Below are 20,827 nucleotides of genomic sequence, written 5' to 3'. Positions count from 1 at the left end.
TCAGCTCACACAACAAACCTTGCTGTCAACTTATTTATCCATAGCAAATTTTGCTTTCAAATTCTTTTAACAGCATCACTTCATGTGCTCAAGTAACTTTTTGCTGACCTCACTGTGTTTACTGCCCAGCAGTAGCTAGAAGCAAGGAGATTTCTGATTCCTTCTTTTTAAATACAATATTTAGTTATTTCACCTGGCACTAGAAGGATTCTGTAGACCATTTGGAGACATGCCTGTAAGAAGGCAAATGAGTTATAATGGAAGATATCGTTCTGCTAAGGTTATTGCTTTACACTGGCCAATGAGGCAGATAAGTAAAACAGGAAAGAAGGAGGAGAGGTTAACTGCTATCTCCTGGGTGACAATTTCATTACAAAACAAGGAGTCCCTAATGCAAGAGTTCCAGAAGTTGAGTTCTGAATCAGAATGGATAGTCCCATAAACATAATGTTGAAGAACTCTGGGGAAGGACTTGAAACCACTGCAAAAAAGAACCTTCATCAGGACTCTGGGAACATTTGTTAAAGATGTTTGTGCAAAAGCACGAGAAAAAGTGAGTTAATAACTGACTTTCAATTATCCTTGAGACACTTATCTTGGAACAAATTAACAATTACTACACAAGCTTACCCAAGGCATAAACAAATCATTTATCTGCTGTCCTACATATTAAATCAGGAATGGCAGGAATCCCTTCTCTACTTAACTATTTCATGATTTTAAATATATTTTCCTCCTTTAAAGCAATAAAATTACCAAATATTACATATATATGTGTGTGTGTGTACAGGTATATGTATATAAACACTCCTAAATTACCTCTAAATCATGGCCAGTATTCAACTCTATCCTTTTCCCTAACGTTTATTTCCTCACTACCCTACCAAAGCACACATTTTCCAATTCATCCTTTAGTTTTTTATATTTCCGCCTTGAAGAAGGTTCTGTCTTTATAGCTGAGGCTCTTAATCAGGGTTCATATATTTATATTCTTATTCTCAGTGAATTGCCTATTCATATACTTTGACCATTTTTCTATTGGGGTGCCTGTCATTTGTTATTGATGTCTAATGATACTTAATAAACTAAGAAAAATTAACTCTATCATTCTTATAGGCTACTAATATTTCTCCCATATAACTTAATTATATTTGTAGAGGCTTTTGGCAGGAAGAACCTTAAATACTTTACATAGTTAAACCTATCAATCTTTCCCTTGTATGGCATCTGAGTTGTACGCCATGTCAAAAAGCTTTTCCATGCCTAAAACTAAATAAAAATTCCTACTTTTGTCTTAGTACTTTTCTGAGTTTTTCTTTGAACATTCAAATCTTTAATCTCTCCAGAATTCATTTTTGTGTATGGTATAAGGTATGACCCTGACACACATTTTTTTTTTTTCAAATGGACAACCAACTGTCCTAATACCACCTGGTCACTCTACCTAATGTCAATTTCCATCACTCCAGGCTCCTAACCTCTGGTTTAATGCTGACAGGAAACTTTCATGTCTGCATTAAAGTGATCACTTTTCAAAGCCTGTTGTTGTTCAAGGAGCTATGTATTCTGCTTTGAGCATTCCCAGCACCTAACAGAATTAAAATAAAAAAGGGGGGCAGGGGATGAGAGTCTCAACTGTGACTACAATGCCAAAATATAACCGTTAAGTCATCACAGCTTACTTTGTGTATGTACACCTGTAGTATGCACTAAAATTACCACCTGAATTGTTTCCTATGGACAGCACTTTTAGATAGGCTCTTTTACTCTGGCAAAGTATTGAAAACTATACAAGATAAGCAACATTTATTATAACTGGCAGTTAACTATGCCTTAACAGCATGGCAAACAAGAACACCGCAGGGAGTTTAGATCCACAAACAATACAAATATCAAATTTCAACCTTTCCCTCTTATTTAAAAACAGCTTTTAAGTAGTCTATTTAACCTAGTGTTCTCTTTCTGTCAATGGCAAACAATTAAAAATAGAAATGGGAAGCCTAGAAAACAAAAATTTTTCAGGACATGCCCAGCACTGTTCAGGGCAAAATACATCCTAACCAGCAGAGAAGGTACGTCCTAACCATTAGCATATTTAATTAATTTCTTTGGCCTTGACCAAAAAAGAGTCATTAAAAGCAACTCTTCTGATTACAATTTGGCTTCTCTTAAAGTGAGACAATGTACTGCTGAATGGCCAAGAATTCTGGTCCACTTTGCAATTATATTTCTCATAATAAATTTATAGGTTAACACAAACAGGCACTGTTTCTATTTCTCTCTATTCTGTATTTGGTTAGCAAGAGTCAGTTCTATTGAACTCAATTACCTGTAAGTATGGTAATGAAATCAAGTTACTGACAACCAGGCCGCCAATGAGCGTGCCCATGTGGTATTACCCTTTGAGGTGCTGCCTGAGTAGCCATCTCCCTGAACAAGATCATCCAACTTCAATGATAAGCACCAACAAATATAATTTCAAACCCAGTGCATATGTATTCTGAAAAGACTTAATAACCTACACTGTGCCCTTAACTCTGTACTAATGTGAACAAAACAGATAAACTTCCTGTCCTCACAGAGCTTATAATCTATACAAAGTTGAGAGAAAGAATATTTATGGAAGACTGCCTAAAGGATATGCAACATCTCCATGCTTCTAATTATTCCAAAATCTCTTCCCCTTTTAAGCCACACTCTGTTTTGAATCCTCCTCATCTCCCCACCACGTTAACTGTCTTTATTAATGATGATGCATCTGGGGCCTTATGAAGTTTGTTGGTGCATGCATAGTAGGACTACTGTAAGGCCACTGTTCATTCCATTACATGGGGTCCTGTTTATAAGGTCTCTGAGGAGCCATTTCCTTCTGATCTTAGTGTCAGGAGTTCTGCTTTTTTAAAACAAAGGTTTGTTTGCTTTCAAATGTTATGAACATAAATTGCCTGGGTTTCTTTTTTTGTACCATCTACAATGAAGCTTAGAGAAATATTTGTGCCCCACTGAAAGCAAACATTAGATTTTTATATTAGAATTTTGATTTTATTTTATATTTTTATTTTGCATTTCTTGCTATAGTTTATGAATCTCTACAAACCACCTTAAATTTTGGGGTGGACAAAATGTAACAAATGGATAAAGTTTGCATTAATGCATCATAAGGAAAATGTTCTTTTTAAATTTAATGGATCAGAAAACAAAATCACACGAGAAGTCAAGGGAGATGAAGGATTCTGAGAGTATGATACACAGATTTAAAAAATAAAAACCAGTCAACTCTCAATTAACATGGGGAAACCAGAAAGGGAAATTAAGAAGGGAAACAGAAGAAAGATCAGAGAACATCCCAAATAATTTTTTTATGTATAGAAATTAGATCAATGTAGTTAAAAATGACTTTGTGTAAACCTGAACTTATTGTATGGTTAAAGTTACATACGATATTTAGAAATATTTATTATTCCACAGGTATCACTCAAAACAGTAAAAATAAAACAGTCACAATTGATAAAGAAAACATAAAAATTACTTGATAATGGCCAAAAGGGTACACCTGGAAAAACAAACAGACTGTTATTATAACCCGTTTCTTATCTGAGCTCTTCCTCCCCACCCCCAAATATTAGGAAAAACCCTATGCATGGCAACAATCTGAGTCTACTGACCTCTCAGCTTTCCAATTACCTGGCATAATCTAGGCAGGTGTTTAAACTCCACGACATGCCAAGATCATGTTTTTGCTAGATAGCCTCTTTCCTTCAAGGTCACTGTCATCTTTCCTAGCAACCAAGGGACTCTACAATGATGTCACTGCTGTATGTCAACTGGGGTTCACACATAACATTGTTGAGCCATCTCCACTCAGAAGTTAAATTACCTTCCTCCTCATTGTCAGCTTCCTGAAATACCCTCTTCCTCACACCCCAGAAAACTCCAAGCTTGCTGGGAGGTTAGACACCAGTTCAAGGCAGCACTGAAATGATTTTAAGTCCTGTCAGTTCCAAGTTCGTAGGTAGTGAATAAATTCCTAGACTTCCCAATCCGCATTATCTTTCCATTCCTTCTTCACCCCTGTCCTCCCAAATATCTGATTAAAAATTAAAATGTCTTAAGAGCAGGCAGAGTAAAAAATTAGGCTCACTCTAATTCCCTTCTGTTAAAAGAAACATTTTTGTGCAAAGGCAAGGCATGGCTCTGCTCTCCAGGACCACAGTGCCACAGATGACCTGCAACTATCCCGTCTATGAATGAACAGCTAATAGACAGCTGCCAGTAAAGCATCTGACTACCAAGGAGGTACATACATCTAGCACTTACGGTTACCTGGCAGGGGTCAATGAGAGATCACATAGAATATATGTAGATGTTTTTGCTGATCATTTCTCATTCTTTCAAAAATGCACTATTTCTTATAAACTATGGTTAGTCTGCAAACCAGTTGGTTCCAGATAAGTAAGATTTGGTTGTTGCTGAAGCACTGATAAGTGGATGGGAAATGAGCAACAGCTCCAGGGGAAGGAGGGTAAATGCTAACTGTCACATGCAAGAGAACTCTGGCACGCTGGATGCTGCATGAAGGCAAGCAGTATGATTGTTACAAGCACAAACTTGACAAACAGTACAATGCCTTGCAAATTGTAGGCATTCAATAAATATCTACTATGAATAAACCTGTTAAATGAAATAGATTATTCTGTAAAGTACTACAAAGAGGCTAAATAACTAGCCCCGTGGCCCACAGCCAGTAGGCGGCAAAGCCAGGATTCAAACCCAAGTCTGTCTGGGTCCAGAGCTGATGCTCTTTTCACTTCATATGTGCTTCCTCTATCAGGAGACTGATTTGCCAAGGATCTCTGGTAGAGTACTTAAAGCCATAGGCTAAACATGCTTGTCTTCCTGGAAAGTAAATTTTACTGAAAAGCTGAATAATTTAAAATATTTGATATATAAAACAATCACCAATACATAACGAAAGAGAATAAAGAACTCATAGTTAATAATTTTAAATTATATGGGCCACCACAGTTTTTCCCAGGCTCTCAGGATACAAGTTCATTCTCCTCTGCTATTAAAGGTATATTGCTAGAAAAAAAATCTGAGAATCAAAAAAATCATTCAGTAAATATATGTTGAGTATCAAATACATAGCAAGCATGTGTTAAATGTCAGGGATGAAATGTAGTCCCTGAGGCACAGAGCTTAAGCTATTATAAAAAAGAGAAACAAGTTAACCCATAATTAAAAGTAGTAACTTAGATGCCAGAATAGGATCTACAGAAACAGAGGAGAGGTATCTAACTCAGACTGTGCATGTTTGGAGGACATGGGGGAGGCTGAGGGAATGTTTAAGTGTTCCCAGGGTAGACCCCAGCTCTATTCTCATCCCTAAACTGCTATTCAAAAGAAGTATGGGAATTAGTTGGGGGGGGGTACTCATGGAAAGAGAATATTTAAGAAGTTACACATTTTCATGAAAGGGCCAGAACTAGTGTAATACAACAAGAGAGAGAAATCACTGTTTTATCATTAATCATTAGAGAAATGCAAATCAAAACTACGAGGTATCACCTCACACCAGTCAGAATGGCCATCATCAAAAAATCTAGAAACAATAGATGCTGGAGAGGGTGTGTAGAAATGGGAACTCTCCTGCACTGTTGGTGGGAATGTATATTGATACAGCCACTATGGAGAACCGTATGGAGGTTCCTTAAAAAACTAAAAATCGAACTACCATACAACCCAGCAATCCCACTACTGGGCATATACCCTGAGAAAATCATGATTCGAAAAGAGTAATGTACCACAATGTTCATTGCAGCTCTAATTACAATAGCCAGGACATGGAAGCAACCTAAGTGTCCATCAGCAGATGAATGGATAAAGAAGATGTGGCACACATATACAATGGAATATTAGCCATAAAAAGAAACGAAACTGAGTTATTTGTAGTGAGGTGGATGGACTTAAGAGACTGTCATACAGAGTGAAGTAAGTCAGAAAGAGAAAAACAAATACCGTATGCTAATACATATATATGGAATCTTAAAAAAAAAAAAGGTTATGGAGAACCTAGGGGCAGGACAGGAATAAAGACGCAGATGTAGAGAATGGACTTGAGGACACGGGGAGGGGGAAGGATAAGCTGGGACGGAGAGAGTGGAATGGACATATATATACTACCAAATGTAAAATAGATAGCTAGTGGGAAGCAGCCGCATAGCACAGGGAGATCAGCTCGGTGCTTTGTGACCACCTAGAGGGGTGGGAGGGAGGGAGACGCAAGAGGGAAGAGATACGGGGATATATGTGTATGTATAGCTGATTTACTTTTTTATAAAGCAGAAACTAACACACCATTGTAAAGCAATTATACTCCAATAAAGATGTTTAAAAAAAAAGTGATAATGCATAATAAAATTTCCTATAATATAAAAAATAAGTAAACCAGTTTTACATTACATTTGAAAAATATACAGAAAAAGAAAAATGTAATAAGATGTTCGACTTATAGCAAAAATAGGAAAATTACAACAGTGTTTCATCTATCAACATATCAAAAATTTAAAAGAGACACTGCAGGGAAATTGATACTATTAAATATTGTACATAAAATATGTAGTATAGATAAAAATATAGAATGGTACCTCTCTCAAGGGCAGTGACAACATGTACAAAATTTTTAAGTGTGTAATTTTTTTATGCTACAATTCTATTCCTAAGGATTTATCTTTAAAAAAAAAAAAACACTGTATCTACAACTATGGAAAAAATCTAACATACACCAAAAAAGAACAAGTAAATAGGTTGGTCTACCAATACAATAAAATAATGTGTAACCATTAAAAAGGATAAGGTAAGATGTGGAAGGATATTTGTGAAAAATTATTAGGTAAAAAGGCAGGTTAGGTTAGTTTTTGAAGAACTGAAACCTGCAGACATGTCAATATTTTCCAGTTTTATAAGACAAGGTGAAAATTGCCCCTCCACTGAATTCACTGGGCCTCTTTGACTAACCTAAGACGACTCAACCTTGATCAGCTACGGCCACTGTGAGTAATAATTCAACGAACAGGTTATCGTTTGTTATTTATGCCACTAGAAGTCACTCAACTAAATAAAGTTCAAAGATCTTTAAAAAAAAAAAGGTTAGCCTTGAAATTACGCAGAGGTTGTACCTAGCAAATAAAAAGGATTGTTTATTTACCTGGGTAAACCTTAAAGAATAGGGAACCATGTTTAAAAAAAAAAAAAAAGTAGGATGTACAGTGACTCCTTTTTTTATTTTTTTAAAATCTATCTATTTATTTATTTATTTATGGCTGTGTTGGGTCTTTGTTGCTGCACGCGGGCTTTCTCCAGTTGCGGTGAGCGGGGGCTACTCTTCGTTGCGGTGTGCAGGCTTCTCATTGCAGTGGCTTCTCTTGTTGCAGAGCATGGGCTCTAGGCGTGCGGGCTTCAGTAGTTGTGGTGCATGGGCTCAGTAGTTGTGGCTCGTGGGCTCTGGAGCACAGAGTTCTGGTGCACGGGCTTAGTTGCCCCGTGGCAGGTGGGATCTTCCTGGGCCAGGGCTCAAACCCCTGTCCCCTGCATTGGCAGGGGGATTCTAAACCACTGCACCACCAGGGAAGTCCCTCCTTTTTAAATTATGTACACATACATGAGAGGGGCAGGCACACCTGGGGTATGAGCATGGATGTGGATGCACTGTGCATCTAATTAGGGTACGTGGGTCTGCACACGCACAGGAGCACATCCAGGAAAGGCGTTCAATCACTGAACCAGCACCATACTGGGTCTTACAGCAGGACGGAACTATTAAGATGTGATTCCAGCATCATGGAACTGGCAATGGCTCTGACACTACAGTCTAATCCTCTGAAATCACACCATTTCTTCCAGGAATACCCATAAAATTGTTAATTTGTCTTCTCAGGCTTTTGTGATGTTTACAATGTCTCTCATAACATCAGAGGATTTTCACCAATTCCTTCCTAACTAACAGTGATTGGCATATGAGTTAATATATATTACAGTCTGCCAAAAAAGCCTTCTTGGCTGACTGCATGAAGAAGCACTCAGAGGGGAGTACCTCTGCACCGTAACACACAACACACAACAACCGTGTGTTTCAGACACAAACACTGTAACAATAAACAGGGTGATATGGGGAAGGATTAAACAGGGTATATATGATAGGGAATACCAATACCATTAAATGACTAACTTACAAGAAACAATAATCAACTGTCATGTTTCTTCAACTGAAAGCTGGCTTAATTACAGCTTGGTGGGGGGAAGGGGAGTAGTAAATCCCCAGTACTTGCCAGCATATCAATTTTAAGTCACAACTCATTTGAGAAACATTAAAATATTTTACACACGTCCTAATTTCCTATCTAGCCAACAACAAAAAAAATAAATGATGCCCCAAATGAAAATTATCTGGATGTTAACATCGGCAAGTAGCTTCAGTTTAAAATATAATTCCAAAATGTTCAGGATTTATGGATTACCAGAATCAGCAATCTATATACAAACAGCTTCAAAATATTTTTATAACCAACAACTCGATATGTCTGAAAGCTAGGTTAACATTAGATCTGCTAATCAATTGTCCATCTCCCCAAACTGCAGGATAGAGATGAGTGCACCACTGATTCTAGACCACACAATCTGGAACTGGGAACTGCATAAGAGCACTAAGGATAAACTCAGAAATAGCTGCTAAATAGTTCATCATTCAACTTGACTGGAAGCAGAAGTTAATGGTTAAGAGCATAGTAATGCTCTTAATTGCATACAGCTATAGCAAACAGGTCAGAGACCTAGGTGTACCCCTTAGCCTCTTTACACTAGTTTTCTCACCTGAAGGATGAAGAGGATGACACCTGCACACACTTCATGGGGTCACTGTGAAGGTTAATATGAAAATGCACGTAAAGCTTAGTAACTGGCACAAAGACTTGGTAAACATTATTTATTATTGTTATCACTAGAAATTAATACATTTGTTAGAAGTTATGGAATCTCTTCCACAAATTTTGTCTGGGTTTTTGGCCACTAAAAAAGGACAAAGATCATGAAAATAGCCTCATAATTTGGAAATCATCTTCAGCTCTTCAGCTAAATCTTACTCTTCCTGGACCAGCCAGGCCGAACTTCAGTTCCTTGAAAGTGCTGCATTTTCACTGTTTCAAGAATTATGTATATGTTGCTCCCTTTGCAACATTTTCAACCCCACTTCCTACTCCCAGACTTGAATTGTTAACTTTCAGTCACCCTTCATGTCTCAGTGTAAACACCGCTTCCTCAGACGCCCTTCCTAAATCCTTTTGTCCAGATTAGGTGTCCCTATCTTACGCTTATGTCCCTATCTTATTCAGAGTATTGTGAATCTCCCATATTTTACTCAATTAACTATGAACAGTGTTATTTAATGTATGACTTGCCCAACATGCTGTAAACTCTGAATGGACAGAGACAGTATCTGTCTTATTCACTACTCTTTCTCCAGTGCTGGGTGCATGGCAAGGAATAGAAGAAAGCTCTATATTTACTGAATTAAATGAATGCAGAAGGACCAGTCAGGTTGGTTAACTATAATCCAGTTCATGCTCACATATTACAGTTCCTGATTAGCTTACTGTCCTTGTTCATTCACATTCTAGTAAGATGTTTCAAGTTTAAAATCTAAATACTACCTTTTCAGACTCCCCATATGTTTTAGCTCTGCTGCTGAGTTAGGATCAAGCCTATCATGTTCTGTATGCTTAATATGTCTATTAAAATGGTATTCAGATGGAAGCCAAGCTACTCAAAGTATCTGTTGTGTTTACTGGTTTTCACCCAAAAACATGTTTTGAAGAACGCCACAGCTTAAAAAGAAAAACAAAGTATGAAAATAAAACATAATTTGTCAATTTAGAATCCTATGGGCCAGAAAAGTTAAGTGATTTGTTCAACATCATAAAGCTAGATAATGCTACAAACAGAATAAGGATCCAAGTTTCCTAGTTCTCTGTTTGTCTTTCTACTATGGAGCCTTTACGGTGCATTGAGAACCCAGTTCAAGATACTGTAAGCAATAATCTTGAAATGCAACAAGCAATCATTCAATGCTACTGAATCATTTTTTACAAACTTTTTAAAACTATGGATGGCCAGACCTCTTCTTTTATTAGAAACTCAGGTGGTAAGGTCTGGGCCTCTGCATGCTGCAAAAGTTCCATGGACAAGTCTTATCCCAGCAAAGATTGAGAACCCCTAATTTAATCAATCAAGCATCATTTGCTAAATGTCTACTCTGTCCCTAGCAGTGTGTTCCTGCTCTCAAGGCTCTTAGAAGGAGACAAGATTTACTTATATAACTCAATCAGAGAAAAAAATAAGACTGTGTATAATGAAGTGCTGAATTAGCTAACTGAACACAAATTAAGTGCTAAATTCAGACAAAGTAGGACAGAAGCACAGGCTTGAGAGATCAGCTATTTGTGGAGACAGACTAAAGGACAGATAGGTCCTGTATGATAAATAAGGATAACTGTGTTCAAACAGCGCACCCAGCAGGAGTCCTAAGGATCCTGTGGAAGGGCCTTAAGGGTCACTGTGGAGAGTAGAGGGAGGATGGTTTCACTGCCCCTGTGCCCATCTCAATCAGAACAGCTCCACTCTTACCTTTTAACATTAAGCTTCTGCCTAAAATTCATTTTGAAAAGAACTCCAATGGCCTTTTGTTTGAAAACTCTCGTATTTACAAATGCAAAAGAAGAAGAAGAAGAAGAAAAAAATCAGTGGTGAAGAAATTTGTCCCAGTCACCTGGGGGAACCCAGGTCTCCCAACTCCCAGTGCCATTTTCACTATACCACACCACATACCACGACATTCTAAGGGAGGGGACAGTGTGAGCGTGTGAGCAAAGGTTCTCGGAGAGCATCCCAAACACCAGACTGACCAAAACAGTGGGCTTACTTTCAGGTCATGTGATAGAGCTGTGAAGGGGGAGAGGAGAGGAGAGCCCACGCTTCAGAATAAATATAGCCACCCTCCCAGAACAGCTCTTCCACACAAAGTTTTACGGCGATTTTTAAAAAACTTAAAACTTGATAAAAGAAACTGTTTGTGGTGGGCCTATAAGGGGACTTCCTGGTGGAATTGTTGAGTCATGCTATTTAAGGAAGTAGTAAAAGATAAGAATGCATGGGCAGGGATGGGGGTGAGATAACAGAATGCCCTGAAATCAAGGACAAGTTTATGTTTGCCACAATGCAATACCTCCATTGTGTAGTTTTCAAGAGTATTGGGGTGTACCTCCCTCTCCCCAGGTGCTGGTTGCACATGGAAATGTACAACGTGCAGTATGGTGTCCCACAGAATCAATCTAAAAGCTAAAGCTTCTCCCTCTCTACAGCAGCACAAGTAATAAAATTGCTGATTTTACACTCGTGCTCATGTAAGAAAAACTATTACTTTAAAAACTATTACTTTAAAAATGCTTCTGCTATCAATTTGTTATTCCCCACAGCATCCCTGTAACAATGGTATTATCACCATCTTATTGTTGAAACAACTATAGAAGCCAGTGTCAAAGCCAAAATGAGATGCCTAGAATTTACAGTGTTCAGACTCAATGCTCAGTCCACACACAAAGTGGCATGTGCATATATCGCAATCCTATTATTTGTATGTTTATCACACATTTAATTCAGTAAAACTTTCTTGATTTTCACAATAAACTTGCAACCTCATACGAGCCACCCAATCATGTCTCAAAAGACAGGTCTAAAATTGAATTCATTGCCTATTCCCCCAAATAGCTCCCTCTTCCAACTCCCCTACTTCTGTTCATGGCACTGCTTTTGATCATCTAAGCTCTGAAACCCTGCTATCCCCTTTGACTCTGATTAACTGCTAAACACTTTAAGGACTTTGATTATGGCTCCTCGGTCCAGAACAAAAAACGTCAATGATTCCTTACTGCCAAGCAAATGAAATCCAAACTCCTGCACCACCAACGCACAGCATTCAGAGCTCTCCAGAACAGAGTCCCAACCTGGCTTCCACCACTGTCCAATATGCAGCCTCAGTAATAGCTAACCTGGAAGTCTTGCTATTCCCCAAACACGTTCTGTGCTCATTAAGCACATGACCTTGGGAAAGTCACTTAATCTGGGCTTCATTTTACTCAAAAATAAAATGGGCATAATAATATTTCCTGAGAGGAGCAAATGAGTTAATGAAAATGAGAGTGCTGCTATAAATTTCAAGGTACCATAAAAATACAGACAGTATCATTATGTCATGGTTACAGTAATTTTATTGTATTTATACCCGCCTTGCTCCAGAAAGGATATAACGTAGCCCACATAAAACACAAAATAACAGGAGTTTAAAGATGGAAGCAATAAAACAAATGCAAAACAAAATGTTAAGGACCTAAAATGGACTGGGAATGAGGCTAAGAAAAATTATGGATACCATAATTGCCTATCTAAACTTTCAGATTAATAATTTGGTCTAAACACTGTAGTTTGATTTGAAAAGGAAATAAAGTCAATTAGTTCAGTGTCCAGAAGACTAAAAACAAAACCATTGGTCAGAAATAAGTGAATTCTTACTGTAAAGACTAGGCAAGAATTTCTCCCAAAGGTCCTTATTCTGTGTGATGTAACTGGACAACATTCTCAACATCCTTACTATGGATTATCTATTTTCATTACATCATTGTTAGAGTGAAAGCCTTTTGAGGTCTGGTAATTGTCTTATTATGTTTGTATCTCTATAGCTTAAAGCAATTAGTCAACAAACCACATACCTTTATTTTTATATACTGGTTTCCATGGATTCAATCTCTCCCTTCCTATTTCAAATCAGCTTGCACACCACCATGTTAATCCTAGAACACTGACCGCTTTTATCATAGGATTCCTTACTTCAAACACCTCCAATGGCCTCCCTGCACATAGAATACCTCATTTTTTACGTATACAGCACAATCTTGAACACAACCTCCCAGGCAATGTCTTCCCATTCCTCTAAATTCTTATCACCCTTTTAAATTCAGCTTAAAAATCTCACCTTCTACTAAAAGTCTGCTCTGACTAGCAGCAATGTGGTAGAGGGAGAGATGGAGGCATGGGGAGGAGGAGACTAGGAAGTCTGAAGTCTTGTTTTCTCATCCATTACTCAATAGTGAAGAGACTGTGGGCAAGTCACTGAACCACCTGAGAATAATGCCTCCTCATCTGTAAAGGTTTTAGGATAGATTGTATCTAAATTACCTTCCAGCTACAACAGTTCTAGGATGCTTTGGTTCCTACAAACTTGGACACACTTTGATTTCTACTCTGATCATTATTATCTATTATATATTTTAATATGTAATTACAATTATCCCTTGGTAACCACAGGTGATTGGTTCCAGAATCTTCAAGGATACCAAAACCCAGGGATGCTCAAGTTCCTTATATAAGAGGGTGTTATATTTGCATATAACTTATGCCCATCCTCTTATATACTTTAAATCATCTCTAGATTAGTTATAATACTGAATACAATGTAAATGCTAAGTAAATAGTTGCCACGTACAACAAATTCAATCTTTGCCTTTTGGAGCTTTCTGGAATATTTCTTTCCAATATTTTCGATCTGCAGTTGGTTGAATTCACAGATACCAAACTCACCAATATGGAGGGCCAACTGTATATACATTGCTTTAAAATTTTTCCCTGCTAAGTAAATGCCACAGCAGTCTTCCACAGCAAAGTCTTATATTCCCTTGTTAGCCCCAAAGACAACTGGCATCGGGACCAGGTACAAAGCAGCACATACTTTTTTGCAAGCTAAGAAATGTTTAAATAATTATTTTTAAAAGATTGATTAAAATATACTTGCCTACTGCAGTATGAATCAGCAAAAAAAAGCATTTTTTTCACTAAACAGACTATTAAAATAAGTATACTAAAACAAGAAAATAGCTAAGTCACTTTTCTCTAAAAAATATATTCACTCTGCAGATTAGAAAGCTAGTACAACTCCATTTCTTGAGGAGATGACCACATGTTAAAAACAATTGAGCTGTTTTTTGCTTTTTTTTTTGGCATGTGGGATCTTAGTTCCCTAACCAGGGATCAAACCCTCGCCCCCTGCCTTGGAAGCTCGGAGTCTCAACCACTGGATGGCCAGGGAAGTCCCCAAAACAATTGAGCTGTTTAACATACACAACAAAATGTTCACTTCCTAGCCATTCCTGTTTATACCTTCTATTGCAATGAGAAAGCTCACCAGTCCAAAGAAAAAAAGGCCTACCCATAATTTTTATTATTTTACCAACTTAATGATTTAACTTTATACACTAGAGCTATGACTCCAACATAAAAAACCAATAAAGTTACACAGAGAATTATGAAATAAATCATGTGACAAATTAAACTGTGCTTGCAAGGTCTTTGAATATCACAGGCTGAGTAAATCTACTACCAACATTCACACTGAGCTAAGTTTGGTGCTTCACATTGTCATTTTAAAAATTAATATTATGTATCCCCTTCTGGATGAATATCTAGTTTCCTGGATAGTACTTTAAAAAAGAAGCTGATAAATCTAGAGGCTTGCTGATTTTTCTTTTGCTCATTGCTAGGCCTGTCTGCAAAATCTAGGCAACACTGAAAACTTGAGTATTTGCTTAACTGGGAAAAAACAAAAAAACAAAGGCGTTTTATCAGTCACTGAGTACAAATAAGACATCTTATCAATGCTCAATAAATTAACATCCTGCGGTAAAAACACAGAACTCTATAAACAACATGCATTATATGTAAAGAGCTTCTTCACATCAGAGGTTCTGAAACTCAAGACAATTCTCATATTCCAAATTCTAAATATACTGTACATGGATCGGTAAGTTAAGCACTGGCTCCACTCATGCTATTTTTATTTCCATTGCTATTACCGCCAAAAGAGTTTATAAGGGCTCACTGCCAGTTTAGAACATAGTCAGAAATATTTGAGTACAAAATAAAACCAATTTATTCCTAAGAAGAAATATAAATCTACTAAGTTATCCAACTATCTTTATTTACAAAATGTCAACAATGTGCAAAAACATTCAGCAAAAGAAGATGGATAAGTAATCTGTGAACCATAATTATTACCTCTTTCAACCTTGATTCCACTCAAAAAGATATTTTTAAGCAACACAATCAGGATAAGAATTAAGCAAAATTCTGGCCCAAAGAGTTCCCTATAAAGAGGAAAAGGACGAAAGGATTCATTTAGGAGGGATACAGAAACTCAAATAAGGCAGATGTATAACAATCAAATCCACACTCTAATACCTAATATTAGATTTCCTTGAGAAATAAGTAATAAACATGTTTGCTCAGGCATTTAACATTAAAGGAGGCAACAGAAACAAGAACATGGGTGGCCAAAAAGGGACATGTTTTGTCTGTGACTTGTTCTGCAAACAATAATTATTTGAATAGTTCTAAATACAATCATTTCCATTAGGAAAACACATTCCTGCTTACAATTAGGCTTCATAGTAAGTCTTTACTAATCACAAAAACTGTAACTGAACCAACACCTGTATAAAAGCAAATTAATGACAGTCATACACCGGTATTTCGGTGTTTTAAAAGAAAATTGATTTTAATAGTGCTTCAAAGAAGACTAAAGCTGTGGGCTTTCAACATTAAAAACAAAACAAAAATAACTGATAACATTAAGGCAATCACTACTACATTATATTATAGTCCTCCTAGTACAAAGGAACAGACATTCATGAAAGTGAGATACCAATTTTAAAAACACAACTTAAACACACAAACCCACATACCTAAACTCAAGATCAAGCAATACAGATTCAAGAAATTTTAAATGTTTCATTTTTAATGGAAAATACTTATGAAAGGCAACATTCAAATTTCCAGTTCTGTCATTTTAGAACCACCTGCTTAAGATATTCAAGGCTCCTTTAAACATCTTTGGTGGCTTTATAAGAGCAATTTAACATTGAGTCCTAAACTTATTCCAAAATCCACTGACCAGATGAATAACAGATTAACAATTACTTCAACCTACGCAGAAATGAAACACATTTTATTCCTTCTTCTTTATACTGCCTATCGAAGCAGAGAACAGTGAATTTAAAATATGGCAGAATATTACACCATTTAAACCTGAATAATAGTCGCTATTTGTTTTTTCCTTGACTACTGGGATTTTCGACAATGACAAAATGAAAGGAATTCGAAATTAGTTTGGGGCCGAGGTTGAAAATTACTTGAACAGTAATGGCTTGGGAGAAGAACGGTCCTTTTAGAAATTAAAAATATTTGGTCAGCTGTCACATAAATTTTCAAGACCTAAATTCATAAGTACCATTATAACTACTAGATGGAGCAAGTTAAGAAGGAAGTAACTGGGTTTTCTGAAAACTTGTGGGAAGCCACCTGACAGATACAAAAGGAGACAGGCAGGTTATAAACTTATAAAGGCTCAAAAGTAACCTAAAATACTCTATCAAGCTTGGCTCACAAGTTAGTTAGGAATAAGTCACAGCAATTCTACCACATTCCCAGGACATTTTAATCATCACTTTAAGATAAACTAGTTAAAAATATGATGGAAAATGTCTGACAGGAAAATCTAATAGGTCAAAAATCATATGTGGAATCACTATCTCACAGTGGAACAATTTTAAAAATCACTAATCAATCAAAATAAAATGCACAACTTGTCCAGACTAAATTAAGACAATCCAAAAAGAATTCTGAATTATTTTTTTTAAAAACTGTTTGCAAAGAACATGCTTTACTGTAAGTATTCTACCTTATTTTAAACACTATAATTTCAACGTAACAGAATATATAGCCCTCATCCTCGTCAAGTTCACTTTACTCATCGAAATAACTTCTAAGGCCAATATGATCTCTCCTTTATCCCAGGCTATGCTCTGATTAAATCAAGAAACACAGCTTCTAACTGGAGTTTGGGGGATTACAAAGAACCTATCTAAAGCATGCTCATGGATCACTTCTATGATTATACTTATTTAAAACCATAGTCTCCAACTGAGAATTTGAGGAAATGAATTTTTACAATAGCATGGAAAGCCAACCAAAATATAAGGCCAGTTAACAACAGTCATCCTTTCCTGTATCACAAAAACTGTACGAAAGAAATTTTGTTTGTAAAAGGCAACGTACATTTTATCATCTTGGATAAAATATCTACAGCCTTGGTAGTGGTTAAATTGCAGCTATAAAGGAAATTGTCCTGAGATAAATGGTTTCCCTATGAGAAGGTTTCACTGCTACACTTCACCTCGGGAAAATAAATCAAATTAGCTGCACCTTGTCCTCTGTCCAATGACATCATCAGTTTGACCACATCTTGGGAATCGGGTGCAAAAACATATGCTATTGAAGGCATGAAATCATATTACTGTTTTTTTGTCTATCCAACCTCATGCTTCAGGTCTCTGAAGCAGTTATTCACCTGAACATTCTCATGAAAGCTACAGATTTTTTTTTCCTGCTGCATTCAGGCCAGCCTACTGGAGGTAAAAGAATAGTAAGAACTGGTTATTTGAAATTGGCTTGCTTTTAGCCCATCAAATCTAGAATTTTGTTGCCAATTAAACAGAAGACTAATGTCTCACAAAATATGTATCTCGCAACTGACCATCAAGTGCCTTAACATAATTTCAAAGATTAAACACATTGGTGTTAAACAACACTTCTCTGATACTTTACTAGCCGAGGTTAAAAAACTACCAATGAGAAGCAACACCATGTTTTTAAAAAAACACATTAGAACTATACAAAATAAAAAAGAAAGAAAACTTTACCGAGGGAAAGCCCCCAAATCAAAATTACTATTTCTTTAAATCGCAAAAGTTTATCTGCCTTTCACAGACCAAATGTTCTAAGTCTACATAAAACATAAAATCAATCCTGACAACTTAAAGAAAGAGGGGTCGGTGTGCTGGGAGGGGAGTAAGTTCCAAGATCAGGGTAGACACAGTGCCTGTGTTTATTTCTATTTTCACTCATTTAACCATGACACAAACACTCAAAAAAAAAACATAAACCCATTTCTGTTTTCAGGAGTGCTACAATTAAAATAAGCAAGTCTATGACAGTGATAGCACAAAATTAATATCAGCCCATTTTAAATTAGAATGAAGAGGCTGAAAAGGGAAGGCAGCACTGAGGAATTTTGAAAGTGCTGTTAATTGGAATTTCTAAAATACCTACCTATTCTACAACTCCTAGAAAAAAACTACTGGATTCTACAAATCCTGCAGACCTTTACAAAGCCTGAAAGTGTTTAACTTGGGGGTAGGAGCCAAGGGGCAGGGGTGAACTAGCCCCAAAACAAAGTGATTTATTTGTATTAAACCAAAATAGGTTTCATTCGCCTCTGAAAATGAGAAGTCATAATTTTTTTTTCCTTAGGCCCAATATTACGGCAAACTGTAAGAAAGTCTTCTTAAGAGAAAACAAAACACGACAGAGCTGATGCTTAGCTCGGAGCTGTCTGAACGCTGCTAAGGCCCCAAGAGGGTTTGTTTTGCCCGCGGAGTAGGGGTAAGTGTGTGGAAGTTGGTGGGGGGGAGAGAGTCATTTTGGTTATTAGTAAATAAATCAAGCGGCAGAGAACATGAGGCCTAGGCCACTGCTAGAGGAGCCAAGGCCTAGCTCTCCCCCTTCTCTTCCCAGCACAGCCTGGGTTTGATCTCAGAGCCCTGTGGATTGCCAAGGAAAAAAAAAAAAAGAATCATATCGAACCACAAAAGCACATGGGGCGAATGTAAAATATAAACACGGCGTTGGGCTGTGAGTGGCTGTTATTAAAGGTCTGAATTACTAAACATGAGAGGCGGGGAAAGCCAGGCGGCCATTTCAATAATATAAACCTCCCCGAATTAGACATTATTCAAATGAGAGAGGTTCAGCTAACCAGAGAATCAAGAGGACCCAGCACCCAGCAAGAAAACAGGAGTACAGAACCAGGGCGGGGGAACCCCGCCCCTACCCAACTCCCAACCAGAGAGGGGAAACCAAGAATATTATCAACTTGTCAGCCCAGCCGGTTCTGGGGCAGGGGCAGGAGGGCAGCGCTTTACATCCGAGTTCCTGGGAGGCCTGCGGGCGCTTCTGGGGCCTGGGAGTGAGAGGCCCTCGAGGGCCCCGGGCCCCGTCGGTCCGGGTCAAGAGCAGAGGCGGAGGGGGAATGGGAAGGGGCAGGGGGAGACAGAGATCAGACCACGCCAGGCACCTTCAGCCCAACTCCCTCGGGAATCCACGGCCGCCCGGGGACAGGGGGCTTTCCCAGGACCCACTGAGACCCCTGACCGCTGGCCCGGAGCACATGGGGCGGCCCAGCAGGACCTGCCCCTCGGAGGGCAACTTTCCCCAAGGGCCGCTTTCAACCCAGTCCGACCCCAACGGGGAGAAGCGGACCCCTGCGCGAGCTCCCCACCCCCTCCGCCCCGAGGCCACCTCGCAGCGCCCCCGACCGCTCACCCCTACCCACCTACAGCGCAGGCCTGGCTCGGGTCAGGCCGCTACACTGGAGATAAGTGGGGCGCGGCCGAGGTGCCCGAGTCCGTGACCCCCGGGCTCAGCCCCGCTCGGACCCCTGTGCGGCGGCGGGGCTCGGGCGCCGGCAGGGCGCTCTCCACCGGCGCACCCCCGGCCGCCCTACGGGCCGCCCCCCGCGGTGGGCAGCGTCCCCCCGCCCCGGCCCGCTCCCGGAGGGAGGACGCGTGCGGCTGTCCGGCCGCCGGGGTCCGCTCCGGCCCCGCCGCCTCCCCGGCATTGTGCTCGCCGCCACCTCCATTCCCCCTCCACGCCCCCCCCAACCCGCGCCCGCCCGGCCCGGGTCGCCCGCCCGCGCCCCGCCGCGCCCCGCCGGCCCAGCAGCTATGAATATGTAAAATGTCTTTATTGTCCTCTCCCTCTGCCCCGGCCCCGCGGCCCCGCCGCGGACCCGCTCGGGTTCGGGCTCGGCTGCGAGGAGGAGGCGGCGGCGGCGGCGGCGGCGGCGGCGGCGGCGGCCGGCTGAGGAGGAGGGCCGGTGCCGGCGGGCTGGCGAGCCGGCAGCGGGGTGGGCTGGGGCAGGAGGAGCGCGGTGGATCGCAGCCCCCTTTGCCCCTTGTCTTCCCCCTCCGCCTGGCCTCTCCGAGCCTCTTTCCCCCTCCGTTCGGCGCCCGGCGGGGGCTCCGTGCTCCCCGGCCCCCCATCTCCCCGCCGTTAATTATAATAATCCTGAGTACTAATAAATTATGCTAAGTCGCGGGGGGGGCAGCGGGAGCCGGGGTTGAGTATGAATATGAATATGTAAAATGCTGTAATGATTACCTGCTGCTGCTGCCGCCGCGGCTGAACTCTCATCTTGACTCGCTGCTCCTCCGTCCGCCATTTTGAATATTTTAACCAAAATCGACCGGTCGATAAACCCTCCCTCGCTCCGGCTCCCCTCCCCCCTCCCGCCCTCCATGCCTCCTCCCTCCTCTCCGCCCCCTCCCGCTCCCTCCTCTCCCCGGGCGCGCGCCAGGGGGCGCGCGAGGCCGTCCCCTTGGAAGAGCCCCACCCACTTCGGGCGCTCTGCGCACGCGCCCCCTGGCCGCAGTGCCTCTTCAGTAGCTAAAGCGCCCTCAACCTGCCAGTCACCCCTTCGCTTCTTTTTTCCTTCTGGGCTCTGCACATGCGCGACTTTCTCCGCGCGCCTGTAAGGCAGTCCGCGCATGCGCTACTTCCCCTTGGCTGCCTCCCGTTGCGTAATCTGTGAAGGGCAGTACAGGGAGCACTTGTG

General features: G+C 39.9%; 1 protein-coding gene across 5 annotated transcripts in view; it reads right to left on the bottom strand.

The window, feature by feature from the left end:
* The window catches only part of POU2F1 (POU class 2 homeobox 1), a 181,034-nt gene extending 160,586 nt beyond the window's left edge, over positions 1-20,448 (bottom strand). For 3 of the 5 annotated variants that reach the window (XM_057528826.1, XM_057528854.1, XM_057528846.1), the window contains exon 1: positions 20,374-20,448. In XM_057528826.1, the coding sequence (XP_057384809.1) occupies positions 20,374-20,434 (61 nt within the window). In that variant the 5' untranslated portion in view covers positions 20,435-20,448. The remainder of the gene's footprint in view (positions 1-20,373) is intronic. The other 2 variants (XM_057528830.1, XM_057528835.1) reach the window with 2 other exon arrangements.
* Between the last annotated feature and the right edge of the window lie 379 nt (positions 20,449-20,827).

The sequence above is a fragment of the Balaenoptera acutorostrata genome, chromosome 1 (genome assembly GCF_949987535.1).
Source record: "Balaenoptera acutorostrata chromosome 1, mBalAcu1.1, whole genome shotgun sequence".
Classification (NCBI taxonomy): Eukaryota; Metazoa; Chordata; class Mammalia; order Artiodactyla; family Balaenopteridae; genus Balaenoptera; species Balaenoptera acutorostrata.
Note: the sequence above shows the minus strand (reverse complement) of the source record. Positions and strands in the feature narration are given on the sequence as shown.